The following is a 16,794-nucleotide window of genomic DNA, read 5'->3' on the forward strand; positions in this document are numbered from 1 at the left end:
ATTTTGAGGGCGTGCCACGCTAGCAGCTAGGCGAGCATTATAATGTGTGTTACAAAGTGATGCGTGTTCGTCACGGAAGTAAAGGCTGGACTACAATAGAGCCGTTTGGAGCAGTTGGTGAACAGTGGTTTCTGTTGGAGATGGTAAGTGCCTTTGGGGTAGTCTTTGGGCTTTTTCATTTTGTAAACCTATAACGTGCACAAAAAAAAGATATATAACACTATAAAAAAGGGAAAAGAAAGCCAAAAAGCATAATATGAGCACTTTAAAAAGCTCAAAGAAACATGGGGCTGACAGGCTCACCCACCTCTACACAAGTCAACGGAGCAAATCCCAAATTATTGGTAAAGCTAGAAGTAGCTTTTCCATCAGAAGTGAGGTTACGATGTCTCATTTCACTTCTTCTAATGTTCCCCATTATGACTATGTTTTAAATAATAGCAACATTACAGAACGTGGTTTGTGTCTCAATGCGAATTATTCACAATAATCAGATTTCACTTCCATGACTCAATCTGGCAGATGGTATCACATTCACTTTCCTCACTCCCGATTTACAGTAAAAAGGTTGAGTATCGTTTCAAGCAGTCCACTCTCAGTCCTCCTATTGGTCCCGTGGTGCTGTGATTGGCAGCCTACATCAACCTATGGGGCTCCTCCCTGAAGCTGATGTCACAGAGCAGTGATAAATGGTCAGAGGGGTAGTGGTAGGAGGGCAGGCGGTCGGGGCCGATCTGCTCCTCTGTGGGAATGTCCAAAAGGCAGTCCACACTCAGAGCGCCGTGGGTGTACCAGATATAGTCCAGAGTGCTGCAGCTCTCTCCAGAGGGGCGGATCTTCCACGTGGTATAGGCCGGCTCCGTCTGTCCGTCAGCGCTCAACAGCTTGTACGCCGAGTTCAGGCCGAGGGCGGAGGAGCTGAAGCGCCGGTAAACGTCCTCGGAGGGCTCCGCGTTGAAGTCCCCGCACACCACCAGAGGGACGGTGCCTGGCGCCGCCTCTGTCTGGCCGCTGCTACTCTGGGACGTTATGCTGCGCAAACTCTGCAGCAAGTCGGCACCCTGCGCACTCCGCATCCTCTCCCAGCCGCTGCGAGCTTTCAGGTGGGTGACGGCCACGCACAGCCGCTGGCCCGTCACCTGGCAGATCAGCGTCTGGACGATGGCGACCTGGTTGGTGGGCAGCATCATGGCCGACAGCCGCAGGTGAGCGGTGGCCTGGAGGGAGAAGCGCGAGCGGCGGTAAAACAGAGCGCAGCCATCGGGGCCGTTGTTCTGCTCCACATCCAGACAGGGCGACCAGGGCTTGGCCAGGAAGCTGCCGTGGTAACCGAGGCTGGCCAGGATGGGCTGGAACGTGTCGTAGTAGTGGTCCACTTCCTGGAGGCACAGGATGTCGGGGCGGTAGGTGAGGATCTCCTCCATGATCAGGTACTTCCTTTCCTGCCAGTTGAGAGCGTCCATTGGACAGCGGATAAACCCGTCCTTCCCCTCGCCGAGAGCTGGAAACAAAGAGAGAGATATTTCGTTTTTTTTTTTATCAAAGTCATCCATTTTTTATCCTCGGTTCTGCAAGACCGTTAGGTCTCCTCTCCAAAAGAAGCGTACCAGGTGATTAAAACCGGTAAGAAAACACTGATTAAAAGCAGTTTCACGTTAAAAAGCAGTGTTTCTCTGACACTGTTCAGTAGGATTGGGCATCGAGAACAGATTCCTACTTGGAATCGGTTCAAAAATTACGATTCCAGTAGAATAGTTTCTTTATCGGAATTGTTCAGAGGATTTGGTTTCAAATCTGATCACCGCTTCCCAATTTAACATGCGCTAGTTTTGATTTCTGAAGCGGCCTGTGTTGCAGCCTTGGAGCACAAAACTTTCTTTAAATGCTTTAAGTGAAATGAGAAACTTTCAACATAACACCCAGTAACAGAGAGTCGGATAGTGTTGTGGGCGGGACATCAGTGGTGAGTGAAACCGAAGCAGAGGGACAGACACAGAGCTGTAGCCGAGCCATAGCAGAACACTTTAATTCATCAACTTTATTGGTTATCAGTCAACTAAATAACGCAGATACAGATAATCTGCAAACTGGCAAAAAAACGGCCCCGATAATCAGCCAGGGCACATGATTGGTCTATCCCTAGTAAAAATGTGGCTTAAAAACTTAACAAAAGTCAATTTCTGACAGCTTCTGGCAGACAACCACAATGCTGACGCATGCACTAAGGGCATATGACCAAATGTAACGGATCCTTACATGTCTTTGATTAAAGTTATGGATTTCTCTGGGTTTGAACATTGTTGGAAGCATTTAGGATAATGTAAGTACTCAATTAAACAAAATTTAGAACATAGCATCATGACTACACACCACTTTCCTAAAGCCAAATGGGTTATGTTGCATGTTATCCTTGCCGCATATTTCGCGCTTTCCCACTTTTATCATCGTCCGTAAACGTTATAAACGACGTGCATTATGGCGAGAATGTCACCACGCGTGTAAAAAGGAAAAAAAAAAGGTTGGGTTTAGGAAAAGAACATTGGGAAAGGCTTTAGTAACACATAAAACGACAAAAACACGACGGTGACCAACGTCACACACTTAGGAAAACAATAAACGGTTGGGTTTAGGAAAGAAACATTGGGGAAGGCTTAAAAAAAATAAAAACAGTTGACAAACGCCACACGCGGGACGTGATCCTGGCTCTCCTGGTTGAAAGTCCTGTGTTTTACCCATCTGCCCCACCAACCAACCTCCCTCTGCGGACTTATGTCCTTTCATACTACTAGCTACGGCGAAAATTCACACGTGATGGCGGTCAAACGGCGTTGATAAACATGCTAAAAACGGGAAAACGGCATATGTTACACAATACAATTGGCGTGTCATACATACATCACTTTATGAGATCAGTCGTTTTTAGACATTTTAATGCAGAAAAGTTCCAGATTATACTTAAAGCACAGCGGCGCTTTGAGCTAAATGGTAACACATTTTAGTTTAGCATGTTAGAATAGTTAGCACTAAACTGCAGCTCTGGCTGATGTTGTCATTAGCTTTGCAGATATTTGGTTATAAACCAAAGTACTGGAAATTTTGACCCGATGGTGGTGCTAGATGAAAAGTCAGAGGACCACCAACGTGACGACAATTTATCCTGAGGGGAACATCAATGTCTGAATCAAAGTTGTTGGCAATCCATCATATAGCCGTCAATATAGTTTACTCAAAACCCCAAATGTGAACATCATGGTGTCGCCAGAGAAAATGCCAGGGCATCACCAAACTCACACTCTGGGCAATATGAATGTCTGTGCAAAGTCGCAATCTGTACAGTAGAGATATTTCTGGACCCAACCAGTCAACTGACCGGCAAATTCAAGGGCTTATTTTTTAACCACGCTAGCAGTGGTTAAAAAAAATAACCCCTTGAATTTGGATACAACTTCTACATTTCTGTATGTCACTGGAGTCATTCCAAATCCACAAAACTACTACTGTAATAATAGTACTGTATGGTTTATCCCCAGATTTTTACCTTGTGCGAGTATATTCCACTGCATGATCCGTATGGCTGGGTTGTGCTTGTGGCGGCGGGACGCCGTGCCGCTGGGATAGACCAGATGGCGATGTGGCCGGGCCGGACGCCTCTGCAGGGCCTCCTCACACTCTCGGAGCAGCTGGTCCGGGTCGGTCTGGGCCAGGTCCTGGTCTGGGTTCTCCTCTGGGTACGGGGCTGGTTGGGCCAACGGGGCGCGGTTCAGTGACTGGGCAAACGTACCAAACAACCTGCTGCTGCTGCCACCCATTGGACAAGCTGATGGAGAGGAGACAAGGGGAAATATTAAGAAGGTGCTTTGTGTCGGTTTGGTAACATTAAGGCTCTGACACACCAACCCGACGACCGACCGTCGGCAGAAAAGGCAGTCGGACTGATCAGTCTCCCCGAGTTGGTCAAAAAAAGTCCCTCGGAACACACCGAAGCGACGCCGACTTGAGCGTACGTTCTGCGCGTGCGCGATAAGTAATACGTCTCCATAACAGCAGGCGGCGCTAATCTGTATAGTCGCCCAAAACATGAAAACTGGCAGCTGATTGGACGAACGCGTCACGTGGGTCTGGCTTCTCCCGAATTTCAAAACCGACCATAATGGCGGCTCGTTCAGAATACGATCTCGTATTTTACGAAAATAGTTCACCGAAACGCGTTTCTGAAAACATTTTAAGCGAGAAATAGGCCATGCAGTTGCTGAATCTTCATTTCAGATCGACAAAGGTCAGTTTAAAAGATTCATCAGATTTTGAGAGGTGTTCGTCACGCACATCCCACTTGTCATTTCCGGTAATTGGTCATTGAGTCTGACTGCCCACTGGCAGATTCAACAAGTCAAATCGGCCCCAATGAAAGCCGACGGCACGGAACGCACCGAACAGACTTGAGTCACCGACCTCGCCAGACTGTCCGACAGCCGATAATCGGGTTGGTGTGTCCGCGCCTTTAGTCAACATAAGCTACTGGTCATATCAGACCAAGAAAGTGCGAGTGCGTGTACTGACTTGACCAAGCATGTGTTTTAGTGCCTGAATGCATGAATTCAAATTTTCATTTGTAAGAGGAATATTGTGTCATTCCTTCTTTTGTCCTGCTTTAACAGAAGTGCCGTGCGTTCTCTTGTTATGAGCGCTCTAAGGCTTCAGTTTCTGCTCTCCACTCGCTAAAAAGGAAGGTATGAGTATGAATCATGGATATAAAAACATTTTATCCTGGTTAATTCCATATGACTTTTCCAGTGCCATTTTCATACCATGTCATACTACCCATAAGGCATTGAGAGAAGTAAAGAAAATGGGATTTATTAAAAAGGTCCACTGCAGTATCTCTGCTGTCATATTAGCAAACCATGCTAATGTGACAAATTTACCCCACTATTTCCACCAGGCAGGAAAATGAGTAGCATGACAATCATTAAGCTATGACTGTCCACCTTCACTGCCAACATCAAAAAGACATGCCAACAATCCAAGTAACATCTCTGAAGATGCTTAAATTCTATGGTGTTATTCTGTTTGGATGAGTGTTTGAGACAGAAGCCAAGTTTCCATCCACTTTTCAATCAAATTATCTGAAGTTCGGTAAAAAGAAAAACTCATACGAATAAAGCCGGTGAAAGTGTGTTTCCATTAAACTTCGTTTTAAAGCGAATAAAAACCTGTGCGTAATGACATCACATGCTGTTTTGCGGTCAAATTGGTGTATCGATATGATGCGAGACATTTTAAGGTGTTTCCATTCATTTTTGCACTGAATCGCACAACATTCAAGCTGACATTTGCTAACAAAGTTTTGCTAGACAAAATGGCTTGCGCCGTCTACCTACATACAGTATGAGTAATAATTGTTGTGAAGTTGTAATAGCGTTTATGTGCCAGCTGATAGACATATAAAGCTATGATAAGAAAACAACGATGGTATCAACACATTGCTACGATGATCCAGATGCAAAAGCACGTAAATGCCCGACGACAACGGAGGCGGTCTGGTGTGTGGGTATGAGAGCACTCCAAACTGTTCTGGAAGATCGCGGTTTAGAGACACTTCACGGAAACCCTTTGGTTGAAGTATTTTTGGATTTGACTGGTTGTGTAATTTTACTGACCTGTCCCTTGACCCAGATAAGCCATGGCCCTCCGGTTCCAACCCGAGAAGCGTATCGCCGTTGCGCTCTACAAACTGGCTACATGCGCAGAGTACCGAGTGGTAGGCAAAACATTTGGGTCAGCAAGAGCACCGCGTGTTTACGCCGTGTGCAATGCCATACGAACGAGGATAATGTGAAGGCAAATACCTACCTGGAGTGGATAAGGCGCATGAGATCTTGCTGCGTAACCATAGAGCGGACCTTGTGCCAGAGGTGTATGGCGCAATAGAAGGGACTCGTGTCCCGATTAGACCCCCTGCTGAAGGCTGCAAGGATTTTGTCAATAGAAAGGGCTGGCCATCAATCGTAGTACTACAGGCTCTAGTAGACGTTGCATGATAAGGGACATTTGTGTCGAATTCCCGGTAGTGCACATTGGGCACGAGGTCTTCACCTCTTCTGACCCATACAGGTGCGTCTGTTTAACCATAAAATTACCTCAAACTAAAATCGCAATTCATTATTTATTCGGCAAATAACGTTTCCATCAGCGTTCATCGCATAAGCCGTATATCGATCAAGAGAAAATCCGATGAGACCGAATGTATAAACTTTGAGTCGATATCCATGAAACTCAATCTAATTTTACGGTTTCCATAAGGCATTTTTTATTTCATATCACTTAATTTGCATGAAAACATGTGGATGGAAACATAGCTAGAGATGCAGGAGCAGAGACTACAGCTATAGATGAAGTCCCGACCAGATCCAACTGAACCAAACCATGTCCAACCCAAAACCTAAGAGAAGAATGAGTATCAGACAGACGTCTTACATTTTTAGATATAGGAGCCAATATTATACCTGGATCTGAATGTTGGCACTGATAACCAAACAATTTTTTTTTTATATCTTACCTTTGTTAGGAATACAAAAGGATTTTCTACAAAACCCTAGCCTTGGAAACCGACAAATCTACGAGCTTTTTTTTATTTGCTCTGGCATATACGTCTGGTCCCCCTCCCATTCAGACAGATTTCCAGCCGACCAGATCCTGGTCAGGCCAATCACAACCATTTATCTCATACGCGGCAGAGCCTTCATGCTTTACGTAATATATGTTATTACATGTTACAAGTTAACAGCGCATAGTTGGACGGCACCGCCCTCCCCATAGGAAATCAATGGAACGGCCCGTGCAAAGCGGTCTTGTCGCCTATCATGTGTAGGCGGCTTAAGGACCTCAACTTTTTATTTCCTTACTGTTGCCTGCTGCTTCCAGTCGTAATTGTAAGCAAGTGTGTGTAGTATAAATATCTTACCCATGGCCTCCATGTCTGGTCTAATGCTTCTCTCCCTCTTCTTCCTACGTCTGAGGACCAGCACAATCCACCTGTCATTCCCTTCTGCCCTTTTATCCTCTGCCACTACATAGCTGGATCCCTCCCTGTCTAACCACGCTGTGACTCATCCTTTATCTCGTCCTCCAGTATGTCTGTCTCCCTCTCCCTGAATCATCAGTTCCTACCGCCTCCCTCCCCCTCTTGCTCGGTGTGTGACAGAATGACCTCTAGAGAGCAGTAGGCCTCTCTCATACATGGAGAGAGAAAGAGGGAGAGAGAGAGGGGGGGACCAATAAGGTTTCTCCATTATCACGATTTATATGAATCAGAATTCACATTTTATTTAGCTGATTATTGCACTAATAGTCAAACACACACTTCCCTTGATGTGTGTGTGTGTGAGTGTGTGTATTCTAAAATGCACTTCAAACTCAGCCATTTTTTTTCTTGATTGGCTTTTGATAGTGTTTAGGTACAGTGTTACTTGCAGCTAAATATATATATGTTAATTGCAATGTTTTGCAATGAGTATTCTGTGTTGAGTGGAATTCTTTTTAATCCATGTCTAATATATTTCTAATACATGTCTCTTGTGTTGTTCTTTTACATAACTAAGGCTATAGAAGTGTAAAGAATAGGTCAAATTATTCCAAGGGACAAACATGACATACATATTTTCTATCTGGTCCTTGGCTGAAAGAATAATTGAGAACCTCTGGCCTAACTAATTGTATAAGTAGGTGAGGTTTTGATTAGAAACCGCACGTTGTCTAACGAAGTCATGTGCTCTCTGTATAACTGTGAATAGAGCCGAGGGAAGAGAAAGAGACAAGAGAGTGGCTTGTTCTCTTTGGCAGTGTCACATTTACATGGTTCGAGACATTTCTTAACCTGGTTAATTCACCTATCTGACTTTGGGTCAGTGTGCACCATTTCATGTGCTTAAAAGGGTAACTACTGATGTTTTTCAACCTGGACCCTATTTTCCTATGTTTTTATGTCACAGTGACTAATGGTAACAACAATCTATACTACGCAAGATCACTGCAGTCGGCAGCGGCGAAACAAGCTACAAAGTAAGTTAACAGGGCAATTGTCCAGCTTGTATTTACCTTCACAAAAGTGCTTGTTTTGCAGTGATGGCATCAGGGAAGCCTGCACACAATCTCATGGAATTACATTCAAAATGTGTTAAGATATTTCAGTCAAAACCAAAAACGGTCAACCTTCAACCTACCAACTGATCGCCTGACTCCGTCCTCCCCAGAGGTACACCACTAGCTTGGCTTAAAAACCTCTCGATACAGCACGGTGCAACACAACACCCCTAAATGTGGCCTCACAATGACCAGACCGACTGTGTCAATTCAAACAAGCAATGTTTCTTTGTTATACGTCAGGCTACTGTCTACTGTTGCAAACAATGGGATTACTTCATCTTACTTAATAACGTCCTCCTTCAGTGTCATAATTTATACATATGTACATACATACAGTTACGTGGTTTCCACAAGTCTGGATGCTGATCGCTTCTACAATGACAATGTCATCAGTCAATATTTAATGCCATCCAGGGGCGCAGCACAACATTCTGGGCGCTACATACATACATACATACATACATACATACATAGTTTTTAGTCTGTCCACTAGTTATCCACCTCACGCTCTTCCTTTCTTCCTGCCGGTCGTCCTCTCAGTCATCGCTTGCTCTTCTTCCTCCAGGCAGTGTGCTGGGTAAGTGGGTAATGTGGGTATGGGAGGACAGTGTGACTCTCATGAGACAGTCCCAGGGACTGCTGCTGTGGCAGCTAGATCAAGGAGGTGACTCGGTCATTAACTGAGCCCATTCAAGAATGCTCTCCCTCTCGCTCAAGTAACAGAATGAGAGCTCTGCAGCGTAAGCAATCCAGGAACACAGTCAACTGGAATGTCAGTTAACAATGAGTTGTCCCTGGCTGGCGGGAACCTTCACGTTGTGTGTTCATTCTACATTTTAATATGTCATATGCCGCCAGGAAAGAAGGCAAGTGTGCCCTGCTTCAAAAAATGCCAACAGCCAGTACACTTAAAAGATTATTTATCTTACTGTAAACAACAAGAAACCTCAGAACCAACAATAAAAGTATCCTAATAACAAGTATTGTGTGTGTGTGTGTGTGTGTGTGTGTGTGTGTGTGTGTGTCACAGCCTGATATATCTTCTTTCTCTGTGCTATAAAGCTCCATTGTTTTAATAAAAAAAAAAAAAAATACTGTTAAATACACATCAATGAGCCACACTGTTGCACTGGGTGACATGTTCCTTTATTACCATGAACACGCCACTCACTGCGTGGTTTACTTTTGACTCAATCCCACACACACTTCTGTCTGGGAATGACAAGTACCTTGCTTACATTTCTACCGTCTGTCATTTGAAACCACACATGCACGCACACAGTTCTGTCTGGGAATGACAAGTACCTTGCTTACATTTCTACCGTTTGTCATTTGAAAACACACACACACACACACACACACACACACACACACACACACACACACACACACACACACACACACACACACACACACACACACACACACACACACACACACACACACACACACACACACACACACACACACACACACACACACACAACAAAAAACACACACACACACACACACACACACACACACACACACACACACACACGAATGACAAGTACCTTGCTTACATTTCTACCGTTTGTCATTTGAAACTTAGACCCGAAACTAACAATGTGAATAAAAAGTCCCACCCTCATATAATGGCTCTGACGCCAATGTGGGACACATACGGTACAGTTTTTGACCACAAAGATTAACTGTTGTTCTCCACGTCTGTATGAGCAAGTGTGGCAATATCTGCATGTAGCAAATGCAACGACTCCTAGAATTGTATAGCTTTACAAGCAGACCTGACTTCATCACAGTCATCAGATCAGTTTTAGTTTTTAGTTTTTTTTTAGCTACCTCAAGAGATTTCACTTTGGAATGGAAGATAAAAACAGTCCTGACTGATTGATGTAACCATAGTGTGCACACTCTCACTTGACCATGTCTTGATGGTTATGTAACTACTGTAACTCGGCCTGACCAATCCCATTACATATAGAGGCCAGTGAAGATCTGCAAGGAGTTAGATTAGGAGTTGAAGCCTCCAGAGAAACACAGGAGCTAATAAAGTGGCTAATTTAGGGCACCATTTTGCTGCTGACCCAGGTCACGTGGGAATGTACATAAGTATGCATGTGCGTGTGTTTGTGCGGGCTTGACTTGACCTGACCATAGGCATGAACCTAGAGACCTGACCCATTTCCTGACAATACCTAAAATAAACCTCTAACCTGGACTTTGACCCAAACACTGGTCCCTGACTGGCCCGCGTCGCATTTAACCAGCGCAAGTTTTTGAAGGCCGATATTTCATTAAAATCATGCTTCCTATGGACCAGGGTCGCCCAATTTGCGACCTGCGGGCCAAACGTGCTCCCTCTTTTCGGGGCCCACTAGGGCATTTGACATGCTCTTGCTTATTCTCCTCTTATTTTGAAAGTGCTGTAAAATCCTAACCGTAATGACTACGAAACGTACATTTTGTGCAGCTAAAAAAGTACTTAATCTACCATTATATCAATTTAGCCCTGGCCATTGTCTGACCTAAATCAGCTGCCCCTTTTTTCTGACCTAAAAAAACCACCCATTTTTTTAAAAAACCCCCCTCAAAAAGCATTTTTTAATATCAAATGTTCATTTCTTTAAAAGGGCCTCTTCTTTTTTTTTTTAAATTTTTTTTTTCTTTGGGAGGGAAACAATGCCTTTGTAATGCAAGATGCTGGTTTACAAATCAAGCTGCACTGACCTGAAGCAGTCTTTTCTTATACCTTAAGCAAGCAGGCAAATCCTGTGTATTAACATCTCAGCACCAGGTTGATCTCTGGTGCTCCACACAGTCCTTTCAGCCTATAGACCTTTTTCACGGCAGACATGTTGACATGTCATAGTAGGAAAAGCACAGGTGTATTCAAAACCATTAATGATGGCTGCATTCCACTTAGGAGAGGCCCTGGTATTGTGCATGCTGACTCACTGAAATCGCTTACTTGATGGAATTAAGGTCATCAATTTCAGCTGTGCTTTTCCTACTATGACAAGTCAAAAATGTCTGCTGTGAAAAAGGTCCATTAGTCAGCAAGAAGCGCTAAATGCAGTGAGATAAGAAGCGGAGTGTCAGAGTTTGCGGTGGCCGGAAGGAAACCGCGGCTGCTTGAACAGATTACCAGACAGATGTACCGGCTTAAGAGCCACATCAAGAACATCCTGTGTCAAGGTTCTAGAGAGTGAATAAATAGAACTAGTTACTGAGCAGGAGCAGGGTTAAGACACCATGGCTGAAGAAAAGAGCGCCGCCAACAGAAACTCCCAACTAACAGACTTGAAGGGTTGACAAGTCCGAGAGCTAATGTTGCAGATTTCATCAGATGTTCGGTTTTATGTAGTATGTGAGACTCTCCACATAGATCCTCACACTAGCTCATTTGCAGCCAACATGGCCGAGACAGGCAGACAGACTCGGACTAGACAGGAACAGGAGTTTCAATATCTGCACTTCTGTGACAACGGAGCAAAACTTTATCTGCCCAGGAACACCTTGTTTGTAAGTAAAGATTACTTTGTCAAGTTAAGGAATACAGGGTTCTCCCGGAGGGGCCATTCCTAGACTGATGGCAACATTAATATAGAGCCTAATAGTTTCTAACAGAACCATGGATGGAATCGCAAAAATTGAGAATTTAAAAAAAAAGTTAAACCCAAATCCCATAGGGCACATTAAGTCAGTGCTAAAAGCTATTTGAAAATATGACTAATCGAGAAAACAAAAATAAAAAAATAAATAAAAATAAACAGATTAGTCGACTACCAAAATAATCATTAGTTGCAGCCCTAATGTTCACACTTGGCGTCTTTTTTTTTACAAGAAAAAGTTGACTGAAAAAAAAAGAAGCTGGCAGCGTTTTGGTTCCAAAGAGCAGCCGAGAGAGTCTTTTGTTGCTATAACAACAGCTACTGCTACAGTATCCTAGAGCGCTATGTGGAGCGGTGCTAATGCTAACGTTAGATAAAACAAAGCGGTGGAGCAAGCTAGAGAAAGAACAGAGAGAGGGAGCGGTGCTGCTAACGTTACATAAAACAAAGTGAGTTCCCTGTAGAGGGAGCACCCATAGACCGTATATAATGGACCAACAGACCCCGTCGCTCTGGACGGAGACCAGTGAAGGCTATTAGAAGCACTTTTCCGGTGACCGCCAGCTTTACTGCGCAGCCTCCAACACGAGAGACAACGTAAATGTAAAGTGAGCAACGTGTCTGAAAGTTGTAAGTCTTCTGGTAGCTGTGCCAAGAGAAATCTCAATCATTCCCAATCTTAAAGAGACGGAGAGCGTAGGTATATGTAAGGAGATAACATGGGCACAGGCTAATTATTGATCACTAACATGCTAGTTAACATTAATAATTGAACCTAAACAGCCAACATAAGTCGAAATTGACTGCGAGCTTCTCCTGTACTACATGGTAATTCCTCTACTATGTGACAGTAAGTCACTTGGTTATGACACAATCGTTAGCCTATTTTTACAAAAATGTCTGCTATGGAGCCATAACGTCAGATACAAGGTAATGGAGCCTTTTATACATTGTCGTGTTTCTTTAGAAATAAACAATGGACAAATAGAGTCTTTAAACGCTTCAGATGTAAAGTTATTCGCTGTCAAAGGGACGTCAAAATGAATGCTAGTCAGTGGAATGCTAACGGGAGGTGATCTCTTTGTAGCGTCAAAATGGCGCCATAGGAGGTTTGAGTTCTGAAGCAAAGCTTACCCATGAGCTTACCCCCTTGGGAGCACCCGGTCATATTATATAACTCGCTGTGCTCCGACTCCATTTTTTTCTTGCTGTCATGGAAACGACCAGTCTGGCTAATCTGCTTGTCTTTTTTTTCTTCAGAAAAGTAGACATTTTTTCAACATCAAAAAGACTCCCTGACCTGCAGAAAAGAAGTCGGTGGTGGCGTTTAAAAAAAGCGCTCAGAACTTTTTTGAAAACAAGGTTTACTATAGGATTATAATGTAAAACAGACACTGGTAGCTCCAAAAAAGATGCTAAGTGTGAACATAGCCTAGTAAATACATAAAAAAAATTATTCCCAGTGGTGGGGGGGCAACTTGGCCACCAGGCTTGCAATACACTGGGGGAAACACTGGCTCATTTTGGTCACATACTGGCAGAAAAGTTCCTTTTTTTTGTCCATACCAAATGATTTGACAGAAATCCGGTAGGTCGCTACAGAACACTGAACGCCACAACAACCAGACACAAGAAGAGTTTCTTTCCACAGACCATCACTCTTCATCTTAAAAAAAACATATATTTTTAGGGCCACAAGGACAAACACATAATTCTGAAGAATGTTTTTAATTTTTTAAATAAATTAAAAAAATAAAATAAAACTCTGAATGTTAACACATCTCCACCCCAAGCAGAAAAACTGTCTGCTATCCATTCTGGATCACCGCTGAAAACTGAAAAAAAAATCTATGGCTGGAAATCTATCTGAATGAGGGGGCAGACGTATCTGCCAGAGCAAATTAAACATGACCTTGCAGATTTGTCTGGCTCCCAGGTGATATGCAACAAAAGGGCCATGGTTCAGGCTTTAACCTGGGCCGCTGCTAAGGAGTCAGCCTTGTGGAAGTACTCACAAGTTGCGGCCCCATTGTGCCAGTGTATTTTGTCCCAAAGATGCCAGATTACAGGTGCTTCAAAAAGGAAAAATACTTCTATATCATGTTGTAGATAACCAAAAACGTTGGCTCAGTTGGTAGAGCAGGCGCACATATACATAGAGGTTTATGCCTCGATGCAGAGGTCCAGGGTTAGAGTCCGACCTGTGATGATTTCCTGCATGTCTTCCCCCTCTTTCTCTCCCCTTTCTCACCTAGCTGCCCTGTCCATTAAAGGCGGAAAAGCCCCAAAAAAAGGATCTTTAGCAAAAACGTTTGGCTGGAAGCTTGGAGTTTAGAAAAACTAAATGTAGCTTTCAGTTTATAATATTGTTCAGTAGAGCGAATGACTAATCCACCAAGAAATTACAATTTTAAAAAGGAACATTCTGCCCAGTGCAGAAACCCAGTACAACTAAACCGTTCCCATGTGTCCGGTCTAAATCATTTGGCAACATTTCCTGGCTGCTTCAGAGGTATTTTGTTGTAATGCTCCTTTAAAAAAGGCATTTGAACTGATTTGTTTGTACAGGTAGTTGTATGAGACAGATCCCTAACTATGGGGCAGAGGTCAGCGGGGCATCGGTTACATCAGCAGCAAATGACCATGACCAGTTTGGAGACAGTTTGAGGTGAAAAGTTACACTCATAAAAAAAAGGTGCACCCAATAAACAAACTATTACAAAATATTTAGAATCACTATAGTGTCTTAATATGGAAAAAGTTACGTTATGTTTGTTGATAAAATATCCACTTGTTTCAGTATTTCACAATAGATTTACCACATGGAACGATGAAACGAAGGTGTAGGTTTGTCAAATATTGTAGATAGTTTCAACAACCACATTTCGAGGGATGGAGGATGACTCTATAAGCTATGGGTGACGTCACGGAGACTACGTCTATATTTAATACAGTCTATGTGGATGACAGTCTGACAGATACTGATCGCTGAGTAGGCCTGACGTTAAGCGAGCTTACGTAGGCCACCTTGGGTAAAAAGGCTAACGGAGTTATATTACCTGTTTTGGAGAATACTGAATGGAAATGTTGAGGTGTGCATTACCTGGTGCTGTCCCAGTTGTGGGTGCTCCACTCTGCCTCGGCTGGGGACAGGTCTCTTTGACTCCCGCTCCTCGTCCTCCTCCTCCGACACCGGAGCGACAGCACCGTGTTCCCCCCAGGGCTGAGACTGGTCCCGGGGACAACGGTCTCCTGGCTGTGGACCCACCCCGCGAGGTTACACACAGCTGACTCAATAAAGCCGAACAGCGACGAGCCGGATTCATTTTTTTACTGTAACGTTAGGGAGTCTAACGGAGAAAGAACCGCAAGTTACCGGGAGTGTGTCGCTGTCTTTTCACCTAAAGGAAACCGAGCCATTTGTCCAACAAAAAGCGTGAGAATGTTCCCCTTACCCGCGGTATGACAGGATAAACTTCCTTTTGTCTTTGTGCTTTTAGGTAACAGAAGCCGGTAAACGTCACATCATGTGCGAGTCACGGAACACCGACTATTGAGGTATTTACCAATGATGGGCTGGTCCATAATGCTTTTACCGAGGCCACCAACATACGTTAGAGCTGACTATAGACTATACAAAGTGAATACACTTCGTTGAAAGTGTACCTGACTGTTTTATTTTTCTTCGCAAACGGATTTACGTATACATTTAAAAAGGGCTACACATAGTGATCCCCCTCAAGTCACCAGTGGCTCAAGCCGCACTTACATGTGTACCAAAGAGGCGGGAACCTGCGAGAAGAGGGCGTAACTTTCCATAAACACGCCAATCAGCGTCCAGAGTGCTTGTTAGACTGGAATGACGCATGGATATATACAATGACGGTTCTGACGTCAACAACACGCCCCTCCACACCTGCTCCTACGTCTTCCCAATGCTTTCTATGCAGTGTTCTTCTCAAGTTATATCACCTTCCCCTGAAAACTAGTCCTGTAAATAAATAAGAACAGCCTGGCCTAGATCAGCCAACACCGCCAGCCTGTCAACCTAAAGAAAAGCTGAGTTGATGAGACCAAAGGTACAAAGTTTTTAGTTGTCTGTTTTTTTGATAGGTATCAGCTGTGTATTTAAGATTAAAGTGACTGCCAGTGAGGTTAATGATATCATATACATGATAAAACAATTATAAATTACAACGTATCACACTAATACAAATATAATCCCCAAAGTCATCTGTCGGCTATGTGCTTAACTTTTCTTTTCTGTTTTAACCAAAAACTTAAGTCCGTAAGAGCAGCGAATTTCAAATTATATGAGTTTGGGAAGTACTGTTTGAATAACAAAGCCACATTTCCCCATTGTAAATAAAGCCTAGTAAAGTTGTCATTTGCATTTTTGTTTAGTTGCAAGAAAGTGGTCACAACTTGCATTAGCTCACATTTGGAGACACATTCTACAGACAGGTAAAGAAAAAAACACACGCACTTAGAGCTGTCCACTTGTGATTCGATCAATCAGGACAGATGTTAAAACCAGGTCAGAACAACATAAAACACTGCTTCATGTAAATGGTCTTTTCTATGAATGTGTCACCCACTCTCAGTGTTCTTTTTTCAAATCTGATCTGGAGTTAGTTGAGGCCAAACTAATGTGATAGTGCCATTAGATAACCAGGTGAAGGGTCAGTAGTGACTGTTTCTCTGTAAATTATTCACCAACTCGATCAACTCGCTTTCAAAGTTACATAAGTTGTTCCAGTTTTCAAAGTACATGTATGTAAACTGTACATAGCCTAATGTGCGTCATAATGCTGAAAAACAGAAGCAAAGAAAATAAAGACAAGCAGTGAAAACAGCAAACACAGAAGCTCCATATGGCAGCAAAATACAACTTTAGAGCTATGTATCTCTATTTGTGTGTTGCTTTCCTTTTTATTTAACACAACACAAAGTTTTGGCAGTTTGTTGTTCTTTTATCAGATTCACACTTTTTTGGGTCAATTTAAATAATTCAATGGGTCTCTTATTTCGCTCATATTAG

General features: G+C 43.4%; 1 protein-coding gene across 2 annotated transcripts; it reads right to left on the reverse strand.

Moving 5' to 3' along the window:
• Positions 1-155: 155 nt before the first annotated feature.
• Positions 156-15,466, reverse strand: nocta (nocturnin a). Of its 2 annotated transcripts, none has more exons than XM_039813780.1 (3): positions 14,857-15,466; positions 3,539-3,817; positions 156-1,501 (listed from the first exon to the last, which is right to left on the reverse strand). In XM_039813780.1, exons 1-3 carry the CDS (start codon positions 15,077-15,079, stop codon positions 636-638), a joined length of 1,368 nt encoding a protein of 455 aa, XP_039669714.1. In that variant the 5' UTR covers positions 15,080-15,466; the 3' UTR covers positions 156-635. The 2 variants fall into 2 exon arrangements, with proteins under 2 accessions (XP_039669714.1, XP_039669715.1); XM_039813781.1 differs by lacking the exon at positions 14,857-15,466 and adding an exon at positions 8,613-9,174.
• Positions 15,467-16,794: the final 1,328 nt, after the last annotated feature.

This window comes from Perca fluviatilis, chromosome 10 (genome assembly GCF_010015445.1).
Source record: "Perca fluviatilis chromosome 10, GENO_Pfluv_1.0, whole genome shotgun sequence".
NCBI classification, from domain to species: domain Eukaryota; kingdom Metazoa; phylum Chordata; class Actinopteri; order Perciformes; family Percidae; genus Perca; species Perca fluviatilis.